Genomic DNA, 15,397 nt, shown 5'->3' on the forward strand with positions numbered 1-15,397 from the left:
GCAGTGAGCTCCGTATTACATTCCGACCCTCTGTTCATGACCGTAATGTGGGAGTAACTGTGCGTGTGTGCACACGTAAAAAGTCCAGTAAACAACATTAACACAGTCAATAGTTTACGTAAGTCTGCTATTGCACAAAATATCTTCATAAACAAAGCTGACGTCAAATCAGGGAGACCGGCTCACAGACAATGATGTCAGTTCATCAGAATCTCCGTTCCCCCTGTCCACACAACACCACTGAAAACTGAGTTCTGGAAAATCTTCACTTTGGAAGGAGTTTTCCAAAAGCTCCCTTTTCACCGTCCTCAAACTGCATTATCATGTGGACGAAAGGTCAAAACACAGAGAAAAATCTCCCTTCTTGAAAATCCCCGGGTTCGAGTGGACATGGCCTTAGTTACAAGCTCACAGGTATGGAGACACTGATACTGTACACTTCATTACAATACAGTTCTAAAGGCCTCTTCTTTATTTCATACAAGTCTTATTTTTTTGGTGCTGCACTTATTGAGAAGTTTAAGAAAGAAAGCAATACAGAATAAAATTCATAAGTCTTGCTTTTTTATTAATTTACTTCTACTTTTACTTTCCATACTTGAATACATTCATGAAAATACTACTTTTGATACTTAAGTACAGTTTATTTCAGATATTTTAAGACTTTTACTCAAGTACAGTTATAATGGTTGTCTTTAACTTTTACTCGAGTCATTTTCTAACAAAATACCTGTACTTTTACTCAAGTATGACTTTTGGGTACTTTATACACCACAGGTTAACACGCCACGAGCTAACGTTACCTCACAAGACTGTGGTGTTTAAGGGAAAACTAATTCATGTTCAAAATGTTTATTCAAGTACAAAGACGTGTAAATATTAATACATAAATATCAAAGCTAAATATCTTTAATATTATTTCAAGATTTCATTTCATTTCCCTCACTTTTTATTTATGTCTCTACTGTTCAGTATGTATGTGCTGTGATTAGCCTTCAATGCTAATGCACGGAGTTGTGTATATAGGGTTAAAGGCGCCGTGCTTTAGGACCGCGCGGACAAATAAATAGAGGGAGAGTCGTGACGTAGCAGCGGAGCTGCACGCGGATCACAGTGTAGGTGAGTGGAAGTGAGTGGAGCCGGTTAGAGACGAGCTTCCCTTTACACCTCACAAACATTTAATCTACACAACACACTCTGTCTTTTTCCCTGCTGTGAATAGTTTTTAAACATAGTTATAAGGAGGCGTCCACGAATGAAGTACAGTAGTTAAATAGGATGGCTCTTCGCATAATATTAGCAGGTCAAACTAGCATGGCTAGCTACGTGATTAAAAGTGTAGGGCGCTGCGCGTGCCGTTCAGGAAGCACGTGAAGGCACAAGGTTACACTCGCGCGCTGGGAAAGGGTCATGCATTCACCGTGCACAAAAATATTATATATGAGATATATAAATGAATCTTATATAAAAAATCTTATATATGAGATATATGCATGCGTGCAGGAGTAAATAGAGGGTAGCTGAACATTGGTTTAATAATGACAATAAAAGTAATAATAATGCAGTTTGTTGCAATGAAATATCAGTGATTATGCCACAGTGATTATTCTAAATTCATACAGTTAAGTTGATTAGTTTGTGTCAGTTGGGAAAAGTTGAAAATGTGCAGACCAGGGTACTCCAGTTAGTTTGGGAGAGCTAGTGCAAATGTAATATATTTTGAGTAAAATTGCCTTGATTTAAATTACAGACATACATTTATTATATTTACCTCATTATCAGCAAATACTATACATTTTCACAGAAATTAAAAGGAGTACACTGTAACAACATAGTAATATCACATAGATCAGTTGCACCGCATAAAAACGCTGTAAACTCAATTATTCCAATTATAGGAACAAATTTTATTGAAACCCAGAAATATTAATTAATTACAGTAGATAATTGTGTGTTTTTTGTGATATCATACTAACCATGATTACTATTACGTATGTTTAATTTACAACCTTAGATGACTTAATTTTCATTTTGTAGAAGTATCAGTTTAAGCCGGGCATCAGCCGTATTTCATCAGAGTGGACGTTAGTGCATGCATCTTTTTGGTCTCTGTGCTGCCACGGTTTTCTGCACTTTACAGTCTCAGACACGAGGTGCAGGTGCTACAGGTACTGTCATTTTACCACGAACTGCACAAATGCTTCCTCCTCACAAACTTCCAAACAAAAATGACCTCAACAACCTTGCAAAACTATACTAGTGGTCAGTTTAGAGGCAAGTGTACAATAAACTTTCATGTAAAGAAAGATTAGAAACTTGTGTTTTTGTTTGCTTGTATAAATTTTATTTTCCTTGCACAAAATAAGTATCTGGACATGGATGAACCCTACTGGCTTTTTATAATGGACATAGAGGACCACATAAAACAATGTCCACAGTTGACATAATGAAGTCATAGCCACATGCAGCTAAACATATTAGAATTATGCTGGCTCTTCCCTCAGCTTTACATTATAAAAAATGGACTAAAAATGCAGCACATTATCAAAACAGCTGAAAGACACTGAAGTGGGAGTTAATAAATAACAGTAGTGTGAGCCAAAAGACAATAATAGTACATGGCAAGACTCATATTTGAAGACACATGATATTTAAACGCAGTATGGCGTGTTCAGTGTTCAGATGAAACACTTTAGATGTTCACAGATGAAAAAACTTTAGATTAAAATCTCTTAAAACTGTGAATGATGCTATGACATTCTACTGAAAACCACTAATAGCAAAACAGCAAAGGATTATGGGACAGATACAAATACAGTGGTGGTGTTGAGACGCAAACAAAATTCCCTCAAGCGCACTTCTATGGAGGTTTACGGTCAAATGCATCTTCAGCACAACTCGATTGATGACGTACAGCAGAACATTTGCTTTAACTGCAGATCTCTTGTTAGAGGATCTTCGTCATACAGAGTACATGTGTAAATATTTATGTATTCATTATAGTAATTGCAGGTAAAGACATAAGTCTCTTAAAGTCTGGAAAAGAAATGCGTTGTTGATTTCAGTGTTTAAACCGAGCATCCTCTGCTGGTGTGTGTCTAAGGTGAGAAGCTGAATTTCTCTAATCTCTAATGATGTCACTGTGATGCTTCAGTCTCAAGCTGGAATTCACTACATTGCTTTTTTTGACCAGCAGAAGATTGGAACGAAGAAGCTTAACATGCATGTTTCTTATGTATGTAATATTAATACATTCCATTTCTTTTAATGTGGTGTAACTGCAGACGTGTGCAGTGATGTAGTCTCACAACTCACGTGTGTAGAATTTAATACGTTTTCCTGGGAAGATATACAGTCACACATGGACAGATCATAAATGTATTAGCTAGACCACCAACGTTTGTTTGCCCAGGAAACCTCCAGGCTAAAAATGTTTAGTTAACGTAATAATGTGAGTGAGCTCTAGGTAAAAGCTACGTCCCAGTGACGTATTACACGCTGTGTACTGCAGTACTGTGTATACTACCATGTGGACTATGATGGAGATGAAACAAAAACGCTAAACAAAAACATGGCTGTGTTTAAGCGCTGTTCCACACGAGTTACTGACATGGAAATACTTCAACATGACCACACATCTGCAGCTCCATCACCCAGAGATATCACTGTGTGGAAGCAGGAGGGCAGAGCAGGGAACACAGGAACCCAAAACACCACAGTCCCCTATCTGATTCCTTCCAGCATTCAGACACAACTGGTTCAGAGAGACACAAAAAATAATTATAATATAATAATTGCTAAAGATTTGCAGCCGTTTTCTGTGATGGGTGATGTGGGCTTTCGGCAGCTTATAAAAGTGATCGAACCGCGTTACACACTACCGACACACCCTTTTTCCCCGAACTCTATGAAAAGACGTGCAAAAAATCGAAACCGAATCGGCTAAAGCACAAAGCCCTGCTCTAATAACAGATATTTGGACCTCGCAGGTAACAGAGAGTTATCTCACCCTGACTGGTCATTACATACCGGATTGGGGGAAAAGAGCGCCGTACTCCAAACCCATCTTCTGTAATAAAGTCATACAAGCGCTAATTTTTATATCTCACTATTTTCAGTACACTATGAATGTGTACAAGTTGATTTTTGGATTTAAGTAAAATAAAGAGAATTGCAACTAAAACCAGTTTTTTTCTTCTTAACATACTTACTGTTCCTGTCACCTAAACAAAGAATAATGGGAAAAAAACTTTAATTTGCCAAGCCATCAGAACCGAACCGAAAACCGTGATTAAAAACCGCGGAACATATTGAACTGTGGGTTAACTGTATTGTTGCATCCCTAGTAAATGCAAGTATATATGGTAAGTATACTATAAGTGCATTTGTTGTTGTTGGGATTTTGAGTGTGACCACACTACTCACACTATTTTTACTACAAAATGGCACAGAACAGTGGACAAGTATGCGACTTGGGTCGCACCTTAAAACTTGATTGTCTTCTTCGAACAAAGTTTATAATGTTACCATGGCAACTACTTTGCTCTTTGGCCATTTAGTATCCTAACATTTCCAAATAGATTGCTTTGTAGGTTTTTTTAGTTACCAAGTGCATCAGCAAATGGAGGGTAGATACAAGACAAGTTTCTTATAAACTTTCAATTTGAATAACTAAATAACTAAGAAATCCAACAGTACTAAGTTCATATTTTTATAAACTGTGAATACATGAACGCTGGTCTTCAGTACTCGGTCCAGTCCACCTCAGGTTGTGGGCTCGTGGTGAGAATGTGGGTTGCCTGATTACGGAGAGATTAACTAAAATAGCTTCCTGGGAGAAGGGAAAAAAAGACTGTCATGTGTTGTTGTGAGGAAAGCAGAAATCTTTCGCACCAGGCTCTGGAAAGCGATTACTGTTAGAACGGCTTGACAGATGGTACTTGGTAGGGTTCTCTATATATCAGCGCAGATAATTTAGCACTGCTTATTGCTAGCTCTTTCCCCTTCGCCTGCCTTTCTCTCTTCTGAGATGAAAACTTCACAGTGAGTTGTTTAATAAAGAGAAATACAATATCGGCCATCACCGTAGAACTGTGTGAAGGGAGAAGGGAAAAAGAGATAGTGTTTGCATTCTCCATGCCAAGGTTTGCCAGTGCCAAATCACAGGCATGGTGGCAGTCCTTCTGTTGAGCTACTCGGTTCAGATTTTCCCAGCAGGACGCTCTCAGATTTCAGAGATCTCCGTCCCGGTGGTTGTTATTATCCTCTCGACTTCTGAAGCCGGTATCCTCAGACCCGTCAGGCGGCTTAACGCAATCCTGCATGTGGGCTTTGCTAGAAAAAATTGGCTTATTACCTTCATTCAGTATTTGTCTCAAAACAACTTTGATTAAGGGATTTCACTGGAAAGTGGGTTTAAAGTGCCAGCGTGCGTCTGACATCACAGATTTTTGTGCTTGAATGGGCTTACTGTGCTGCTTTGTACTCCTAGGGTTTAGAGAGTGTCAGATCCTCCTCAAGATTAGTGCTTTGAACGACACCTTTAAAGCTCACCAGGCTACGTTCAGTTTTAATATTTACTAAGCCTTCACTTAGTCACACGGTTAAGCCGAACATCTCCAAATGTGGCTTTGTGAAAGAACGTCGTAGCTCAGCGGTTAAGACGTGGCACTTCTGATTGGAGGTATTCAAATCCTAGGACCACCAAGCTGCCACTGCTGGGCCCTTGAGCAAGGCTCTTAGCCCTCAACAGCTCAGGTGTATAAATGAGATAAATGTAAGTAGCTGTCTGCCAAATGCCATAAATGTAACCGGAAGGTTGTGAGAACTGCCACTGCCGGGCTTCTGGCTTCTTGTCTTCTGTCCTGTGTTCTTTTGACAAGTGACCTTGATATCTACCTCGATTTGTTTCCTTCATATGAATGTGTTTTTTAGGAGATGATAAATAAAAGGCAGTGATTGACGGGGTGATTGAAAGATAAATGTTGGGTTAGAAATGACAGTCATGAATGTTCCACGCTTTGCAACTTGGACCTGAAGCTTGTACTGAGATTACAGCCATGTAGCAAAGCCGTGTTTTGTCCTGCTGTAAACCGTCACAACAGACAGCCAGGAGTTTTGTCCTGAGATAGGTTTAGAACTATATTATACTGTATGTCCTCCATCTCTTCTGGGGAGACTCAGCACAGCAGAAGTAAACGTGTTCTCCTTTCATATATACAGTCATTCGGCCTCCCATGATATACACCTAAAATTTATTTGACTATTAATTAACAGAAGAAAATGTTATATTGAGTAAGCGTTTTTTTTTTTAACATTTATTGTCTCCAGTACTGGTCCCAGATGGAGGTAGTTATCTGGTTTCTCTGTTTTAGATAAGCTGCAGGGTTTTGTTCCAAGACAGAAAAAAGAGTCTAGTGAAGGAACAGCTGTTTATAACAGAATCTAATTTGTTTTGTGGAACATTAAATGTAACTGTAAACTTATACAAAGTCATCCTTCAATTAATAAAAATGTAATCATGAACAAGTTGCTGATGTGTAAGAGAAATAAAGCGCTTAGGAGGTGTTACAGGTAAATAATCCCCTTCAGGGTGGTAACAGTAACTCCTCTGCATAACATCAGCCCTCATTAATTATTTATCATTCATTCAATCATTTTGTAATAACAACAAACTCGGTCATGAAAGAGTCTGTATACAGTATAATATTTAACATCCAATAGTACCTTCATTATGTTCAGATGATCCACATGACATGGTGTAGAGCCACATTGATTTGACACGCAATGACCCTGTCCACATAGCCTGGTCTGTAGCAGTACTGTCATTAAAGTGAAGTAAACAGACATTTGTTTTTAGCATTTAATTAGTTTATTTGAGCGGGCAGAACAGAGGACACTTGTAATTGGCAAGTCTCTTCTACACCACAGTACGTTACACAGCAATCACTCTGTCCAGCTTGCATAGTATCTTTTTTTTTAATGAACTTTAAAGGTCTGTTTGGGGATTTCATAATTACTATGTCCTCTGTTTAAGCAAAAGAATTCTTAATTAGGCAAAAGCAGTGCGCTGTGAGAATACATGAAAGGATGTGGTTCAGTTCCCTTTCAGGAACCATTAGTACCCTAATGAGGATTCAAACAACAAAGCCATAAAAATCTGCATTAAATCTTCTCTTTTCTACTTCTAACTTCTCTCTCTCTCTCTCTCTCTCTCTCTCTCTCTCTCTCTCTCTCTCTCTCTCTCTCTCTCTCTGTGTGGTATGTTTATATCACACTAATAATCTTTTATCATGGTGTATGTCATCACAGTTTGGAATTTAAACAAAATGTTCTCCTCAGAATCACTCATCACTTTTCTAAAACACCAAAAATGATCATGTGAAATGAAATAAATAACTTAATGAAGTGCAAGTAGCTCAAAGTGTAATAAAAAACAAAAAAAAACAACAGCTGTTGTATAAAATGGAAATAAGCAGTGATTTGATGAAAAAGCTTCGTGGAAACCAAGCAGTCCTTTTTTATATATTGTTTATATGAAAGAAAGAGAAACAAAGCCAATAGAAGGACAGCATTCAGTAGGCTAGAGTTATTTTGTATTTATTATTTATAATTATTGATGATACTGATAACGAGGATCATGATTTCAGTCACAAATTCTGGTCACTCTGACACCAAGTGCAAGGATACAGTGTAGATATAACAGTCCAGTCAATTTCACAAATCAAAACATCAATAATCTAAATAATTTAATCTAACATTCATATGTGTCTCAGCATTTACTACTGCAGTAATAAAAATGTGTAATTAGGAATAAAACATTACCAGTTGTGGTGTTTTAGAAAAAAATCAACAAATAATCACAAAGTTGATTTGTTTTCTTTAATTTATTCCTCTTATACCACTGCGATTTTCCAACATTTACAATTATGCATCAGTAATGTGTAATCAGTAATGTGTAATACTTTTATAGTTTATAGTAGCATTTCTTGTTTTGGAGGATCTGTGAGAAGTTAGTTCCTGTTATCACTTCCATTATAGCAGCTATAAATGTTCCTCTCGCCAACCTCCGTTTTTTTCCCTATGTCTTCAGTTTAGTTAGACAAAGGAAGACAAAAAAAATGCAGCTTTTTATATTACAAAGAAATGAGAAAGTCCTGAAGACTCGCTTGTGGAAAGCGTACTGACGTTACGATGCAAAGACACCAGAAACTCTGTTCATAAACGTTAATTAAACATGGCCTTACAGAAGACTCCAACCATCTACAGCAGCATCTCCTCAGTGACGAGACAGATTCGCTAAAGCTGCACTCTGCAAGCTCTTCAGGAAATGTACTTCTCTAGTTTATACTTTACTTTTTGGAAACTTTTTGCTTTTGGAAAATAACCAAATGACACAAATATGACTATTATTTTATCAGTATCATTATCCTCAGTACCACTGAACACTTTACAAAGCTTTACAGATCAGACTCTTTTTTTTATTATGGAACTCAATTTTTCTGCCACTGTTACTGCTATATCCAATAAATTACAGTTTACAGTCTGTGTCCTGTGTGTTCACTGTCCTGTGTGTTTATAGTTTTGTGTATTTATTGTCCTGGTATTTAATGTTTTTTGTATTTATTTTCCTTTTCTGTGAAATGTTGCACCAATGTTTTAATGTATACCAGCTCTATAGAGGAATAACTATAAAAACCCACTTGACTATTTATGTAAAATAAGTGATGTTAATCCTGCCGTATGAATGCAGTTGGGTGTCTTCACCTGTCTGCTTTTGACATTTCTCCTGTGCCACATGATTGGCTGATAAAAGTGTAAAGGTATTCCTTTTAAAGCAGCTGGTGAGAGTATGACAGTTTTGATCACTGTAGGTATTTATGAAAGCTGTGCAGAGGTTTTTATAGTGAGTAAACATTATTTAAGAAGCAGTTGCAGTAAATCTTTCTGTCTTTGCAGGACATGGCTCAGACAGCAGGATTTGGACGGAAATATGTGAAAGCGTTTGTGAGCGGGTTTTTTATAGCCGTCCCCGTCACGGTGACGGCGTTGGATCGGCTCGCTTACGTGGCACGGGTGGAAGGAGCGTCCATGCAGGTGAGAGCTCCGGCTACCTTTTCCTCAGAAAGATTAATCCTCAGCAACGTACTGACGTGACGTATTAAAGCTGGACAAATACATACATATTTACAGACATCAAATGATCATTCACTGATATACAATGATTTCTGTTCCAGAGAAACATTAAAGCAAATCATTGTTCAGTAAGCAGACTTTAATTTGGTTGTTTGCTGAACAGATGAGCAATACGCCAGATGTTTTTGCCCTCCACCTGTTTAATTCCCCTCTGCTTTTTCATCCGTGGCATCACACATCCATTTCTACCGTTTTATTTATGAATGGCTTTCCTGCCTGTTCAGTAAGTAATTAAAAAAAAAGTGAACTCCTTGGACGTTGCTGAAAGCTGACACCGGTTCAGAATAAGAGAGGATGTCTGAATAAAAATGATAGAGCAACCATCTGTGACAGAGATAAATTCCCCAGCCTCGAGCTCTCGTCAGGTTATTTATTTTGGAAAAAAAAGCAGATAAGAGATATTCTGTCAATTACCCCGGCAAGCGTGAAATGACTCCCGGAGATCTGGCTTAATGATGCACCGGATGCCTGTGTGTCATATCAGTGCACTCTCATGCTCGAGAGTCTGTCGTCACACCCAGGTTGTTTCATAAACTGTCACAAAGAGGAAAGCAAACTATTCTTCTTTAAGGGTTTCATTAGTATGCACCATGTGTGGGTTTGGACTTGGGTGAAACATCAAAGATTTAACAACATGGGAAGTTAGAAGGTTCCAGAAGGTTGGAAGGTTTTAGGTTTTATAGCAGTCATGGTTTTTTTATTTGTAAAAAAAAAAGCTTTTAGATGGAGCTCTTTATGCACATTGTTTATTGATGTTGACTTTAAAACTTTAGTTAGATGTTCAAATGACCAAACTTTAAAAGGTAATATCTTCGATAGAATATGTGTCTGTAATATATGTAATATTCACCATGGAGCCATGCAGTGGATCTACCTAGTTTATTTATTTCAGGCTACTTAAAAAAAAAAAAAAAAAAAAAAAAAAAAAAATGATGGCCCAGAAATGAGCTCCAAACCCATTTGTCTTTATCTTCAGCTGATATCTTATGTGTTGATTGTAGAGAGGAGGTTGGGGAAAACTCGTCAGTGTTTACTGTGTAATTATCTCACAGGCAGCAGAGAAATCCTGAAATACTGTAAAATAATTACAAACTGCTGCTTTAAGTTTAATATAGCTCATGCTGAATTTCTAAATGAATTCAAATAGATGATAGGTCTTTTCCTGTGTGTGTGTGTGTGTGTGTGTGTGTGTGTGTGTGTGTGTGTGTGTTCTGTGTCCTGCTTCAAGTAAAAGCTGAAACTAAGTGGAGAGTGTGTAATAAAAACTCTTTTTTTTTTTAATCTTCCCATCAGCCCTCACTGAACCCTCAGGGAGCCTCGTCGTCTGACGTCGTTCTTCTGAACCGCTGGAGTGTGAGGAACTATGAGGTGCAGCGTGGGGACATCGTATCAGTCGTGTGAGTATCTGAGATTTAATTGACTCGGAGGACATGTGGGACGCGACGGAGTTACATCACATGCACTTAATCTGAGAGATATTCCCAACACACACTTCTTTTCTCCTGACCATTAGCTCATGTGGTACACACACACACACACACACACACACGTACACATCAACCACTTTTTTATTCTTTTTATACTACTTTTATCAACATTTATCTTGAATTTTCAGCTGGTTTATTTTTCATGTGTCTACACACAATAGCCCATGATATTGACATGAGAGAACTCCCTCCCCCTCTTGCTGTGAAAGCCTTAAAGTAAGTATGAAATGGGTCACGGTTACAGCATAACAGTTTTAGCTTCCTATTGAAGAACTGTATATAATTATAACATTTCATTACCACACTGAGGTTTGACTTTATTGCTCTCCAATTTTTCTCCCTAGTGGAAGAAAAGAAAAGAGAATTACTACGTGGTTGAGACGTTCAGATTATCTGTTCATATCCAAATGAGTGCTTGAATATCTGTTAGATTTAATCAACTGATTAGATTTTGAAATTGACCACCAGACAGGGTGAAGGTCAAAGCAAGGTCAAAATATCTGAAGAGTTCTTCAACAGCTTTCTCTCAGTTTCTCCTACAAAGTACTGACACTTTCATGTTTAGGATCTCAAAGTCAATTTCCTGGCTTCATATTTTTTCTATGTCATCGATCCATCCATTCTTAGCTTCCTTTCACAATATCTTTGTTTCTGTTTAAAGTGGTTTTAAGTGGATTTGAGACAAGAACGAGTGAAGCAGTTGCTTGTTGCTGGTGGGATGCTTGGTTGCATTTCTGTTGTGTCGAGTTCTACTTGTTTCAAATCTTTCTTTTCTATTACAGTTAACAATATGATCTTTAATGTAGAAGACAGAATGTGAGTTCTTCTGGTGAGTTGGTTTAAAACCTTTCCCGGGTCGTGTTGCGGCCTGTGGGATGCATGTATGACACCTCTGCTTTTTATTAGCTGAGTTAAGAGTGAAATAGAATATCTCAGTCTGGAATAAATTTAGCATTATACAATAATTATTCAGTCTAATTCTGAACAGTGTGTGTATAGAATTTAGGAAGCAAAATAAATCATCGGATTCCAGATCGTGATTTTTTAAACCTCAGATAACAGATGAGCACAAGTGCGTTTATCAAATGGCTGGTCTTGTATTTAGGCTTGAGTCCGCCATTTCACTCCTGTTCTCGTGAGTGTGTGTGTGTGAGTGAGAGTAATAGAGAGAGAGACAGAGAGAGAGACAGAGAGAGAGACAGAGAGAGAGACAGAGAGAGAGAGAGACAGAGAGAGAGACAGAGAGAGAGGGAGACAGAGAGAGAGAGAGAGTGTAAAAGAGAGTGAGAGCTCGGGAGAGAGAGTGATGCCAGCCATGCCTGTAGATGGTCCAAATTAGAGTCTCATGTCCTACTCAATTTCCTGCTTTCTGCTTTAATTGTGATGTGAGAAACGAGAATTCTGGCCGCAGGTGGATCCTTCAGAGACACTTTCACACCGAGTGGTCACCTCTGAGTGCAGGTTACACACACCTCTCTGAGCTGGGAGACAAGGTGCTCTGTGCTCTCCCTCATTTGCCTGTTCACATCCAGCAGCCTGTCGACATAACTCTGCTGTAAGTCAGGCAGCACAGGCTATTAGCTCCACTCCAATTAGCCAAGTACGCTCTTGTCTGGACCGCTGAGGGAGGCCACAAGTATTAGCTTTAAAAGTTCTCATTGATCAAGTACATGGCCAGCTGAGCCCTGTTTATGTCTGGCTTTTTGCTCTCATTCAGATGCCAGTACTCAACTAAAAGCATCTTCTGATGGATCTTGTTTGTTTTGAACTCAACACTTTACTCAAATATGCGTGTATTAGTTGCACTGTCAGCATTGTCTATTTTTAATTTATATAAAAGCTTTTAAAATTAAATTTATATTGTAATTTCTTACTGAATAATTTAATGCAGCCGAATGTTATACACTGTTACTACACTGAATACTACAGTGTTATTACTGCCACAATAGCAGAAATAAAATACATCAGTAATATGAATCTATTAATTCCATAATTAGTATTTTTAATTTATTATTATTATTATTATTATTATTATTAATAATAATAATAATAATAATAATAATAATAAAAGTAGTAATATGTTCGCAAATATAAAAAATACATAGAATTCTTTATAAAATAATTCAAATAATGATAACAAAAAATAAGAAATACATAAATAACTGAAAAAGTAGAACCACACAACGTGTTCATAAACCAGAAACTGACACCTCATGTTTGTTTGTTTTTAAAGACGAGGCATAAGCTGTATTGGCTTTATAAAAACAAAACAAGAAAAAAAGGCATTAACCCTTATTTCTGAGTCAGGGAATTTAAAAAGATTGTCTTTCTCATAGTGTTTCTGAGCTGTTGTGAGTGGTGTAACTGTACCTCACACTCAGAGCCATCACAATGGGCAGATTGAAATTTTAGCTGAAAGACAACTCCGAGACCACGAGACAGATCACACAGCAAAATACACAGATCAGTCAGAGACATGGAACAGCTCAGGTAATAAAAATACACACAAGAAAAGCACAGAGGTGTGACAGTTCTGTTGTTTATAATGGGTTTTTTTTCAGCTGGAGTGTTAGAGAGATATTAAACAGCTACTATCAGCCTCAGAGCTGCTCTAAACACCATGAGGAGAGGAAACTCACACCACAGTGCTGAGGTTCTAACACAACTCTACTACTGATGAGGCAACAATAACAGCAGATAATTACGTCCTCAGAGTCTTTAATACACGGCTGTGTCTGAAACCACATCACAATGAGTACACAAACTGTGTTGTTATTGTTTGGACCACTTACTATGTGTTTTAGAACATAATAATAACAATAATAATAATATACACACATGTTTAAACAGTGTAATCATCACTACATGACTGTACACTACCATGTTATTCACTCATTTTCAATCTGTTTATATTTTATTATAAAACTATAAGATATTACCAGACCTGTCATTTTGCGTATTTGTCTCCAAAACCTTATGGTTTATTACTCAAAAATATGCCAAAAGAGCAGTGTTTTTCTAACAAAACTATTAAAAGCTATTATCGAAAAGATATATTAAATCTGGAATAATTTGCTCTGGTGTTTTGGACTCTGTGATATTAAGTGATTCGACTTGTAAGCCTCGCCTCTTCAACAAATCTCTCATTTGTTTTTTAATTTATGTAAGGTAAAACTTGTCAAGAGGTAAAGAAGCGAGTGCAGGCAGGTTGGAATGGGTGGAGAAAGGTGTCAGGAGGTCTGTGTGATGGAAAAATCTCAGCGAGAATCAAGGGAAAGGTGTACAAGGCAGTGGTGAGACCGGCCATGCTGTATGGTTTAGAGACAGTGTCACTGAGACAGAGACAGGAGTCAGAGCTGGAGGTAGCAGAGCTGAAGATGTTGAGGTTCTCTTTGGGAGGGACACGGTTGGACAGGATTAGGAACGAGGACATCAGAGGGACAGCTCATGTTGGACGTTTGGGGGACAAAGTTAGGGAGGACAGATTAAGGTGGTTTGGACATGTCCAGAGGAGGGAGAGTGAGGATATTGGTAGGAGAATGTTGGACATGGAGCTGCCAGGCAGGAGGAAAAGAGGAAGACCAAAGAGGAGAGATATGGATGGAATAAATGAGGATATGAATCTAGTGGGTGTAAGTGTTGAGGATGCAGAAGATAGGGATAGGTGGAGAGAGATGATTCACTGTGGAGACCCCTGAAGGGAAAAGCCCAAAGAAGAAGTAGTGAGGTAAAACTTGTCAGTGTATACTTGACTTAGGTAACATTATACTGTATATATTCAACATCACTGAATTATATTTATTAGAAATAGAATCAAATAAGTTTGGCTGAAAAGAAATGGGTTTTCAACCTAAAAGAGACAAAAAGGATAAATATATCCATATTTATCCAAATATAATCCATAAAAGAATAAATAAGTGTACAAACGAGTGTCAAAAAATAATGTTAAAGATTTCTTCTTAAACCAGTCAGTTCTAGGGATGTGTTTGCAGACTCTGATCAGCAGAATAACAGGAAACATGTTAGCTATGTAGAAGTTACACAACTGATTTGAAAAAAGGTATTACGTAGAAAATACCATGGAGCTGATAATATTATTCCTCCCTCTCCTGCTCACTTTAAACCTGAAATGGTGGAAATGCTCACTTTATTTTTTTTTGCAGTGAATATTTAACAAGCTTATAAACCAGTGAAATTATTGCAACATATTAGTAAACACAAGCAGCACTAGTTTTCAAGCTTTACCAGTCTGATCCAAAATTAGATGCCTAATCATGTAAACATGTGTCCTTCGCTTACTCTCAGAAGCTTGGAGAGTGGAGGAGTAGCCATCACATAATCACTCCCAGCAGTGGTTTCCAAATATTTGCGTTGGGACTGATTCACATATTTTGGATTGGTATGTGAAGTGCTAGACAGAAGGAGTCTCCGGATCATGTCTTGACCCAAAGATGGCAGTCTTCCCTTACAGGGAAATAGATGGCGCTATTTTTGGAAGGCTTGAGTGTAAATGGTAAGAGGTCTAGAAAAGCATGTTCTTGTGGAGTGGTAGATGTAGTAGGATCTGTCTAAAACTGAGATTTTTAGTTTTTAGCATTTAGTAGTTTACTTAAAAAAAAATACTGAAAGCAGTAGTTTTTTTTGTATTTTAGTTTTTATGTTGATTTTTTATTTATTTCTCGGTGTATTTAACAGAATCAGTTATGGCTTAGTCT

General features: G+C 37.7%; 1 protein-coding gene across 7 annotated transcripts in view; it reads left to right on the forward strand.

Moving 5' to 3' along the window:
- Positions 1–1,027: 1,027 nt before the first annotated feature.
- Positions 1,028–15,397, forward strand: part of immp2l (inner mitochondrial membrane peptidase subunit 2) — a 106,405-nt gene continuing 92,035 nt past the window's right edge. Inside the window, exons 1-5 of one of the 7 annotated variants that reach the window (XM_058396960.1) lie at positions 1,229–2,168; positions 8,959–9,096; positions 10,489–10,592; positions 10,844–10,898; positions 11,027–12,438. In XM_058396960.1, the coding sequence (XP_058252943.1) occupies positions 8,962–9,096; positions 10,489–10,592; positions 10,844–10,850 (246 nt within the window). In that variant the 5' untranslated portion in view covers positions 1,229–2,168; positions 8,959–8,961 and the 3' untranslated portion in view covers positions 10,851–10,898; positions 11,027–12,438. Of the gene's footprint in view, positions 1,120–1,212; positions 2,169–8,958; positions 9,097–10,488; positions 10,593–10,843; positions 10,899–11,026; positions 12,439–15,397 lie in introns of those variants that run through there. The other 6 variants (XM_058396959.1, XM_058396954.1, XM_058396956.1 and 3 more) reach the window with 6 other exon arrangements.

Source organism: Hemibagrus wyckioides, linkage group LG08 (genome assembly GCF_019097595.1).
Source record: "Hemibagrus wyckioides isolate EC202008001 linkage group LG08, SWU_Hwy_1.0, whole genome shotgun sequence".
Taxonomy (NCBI): domain Eukaryota; kingdom Metazoa; phylum Chordata; class Actinopteri; order Siluriformes; family Bagridae; genus Hemibagrus; species Hemibagrus wyckioides.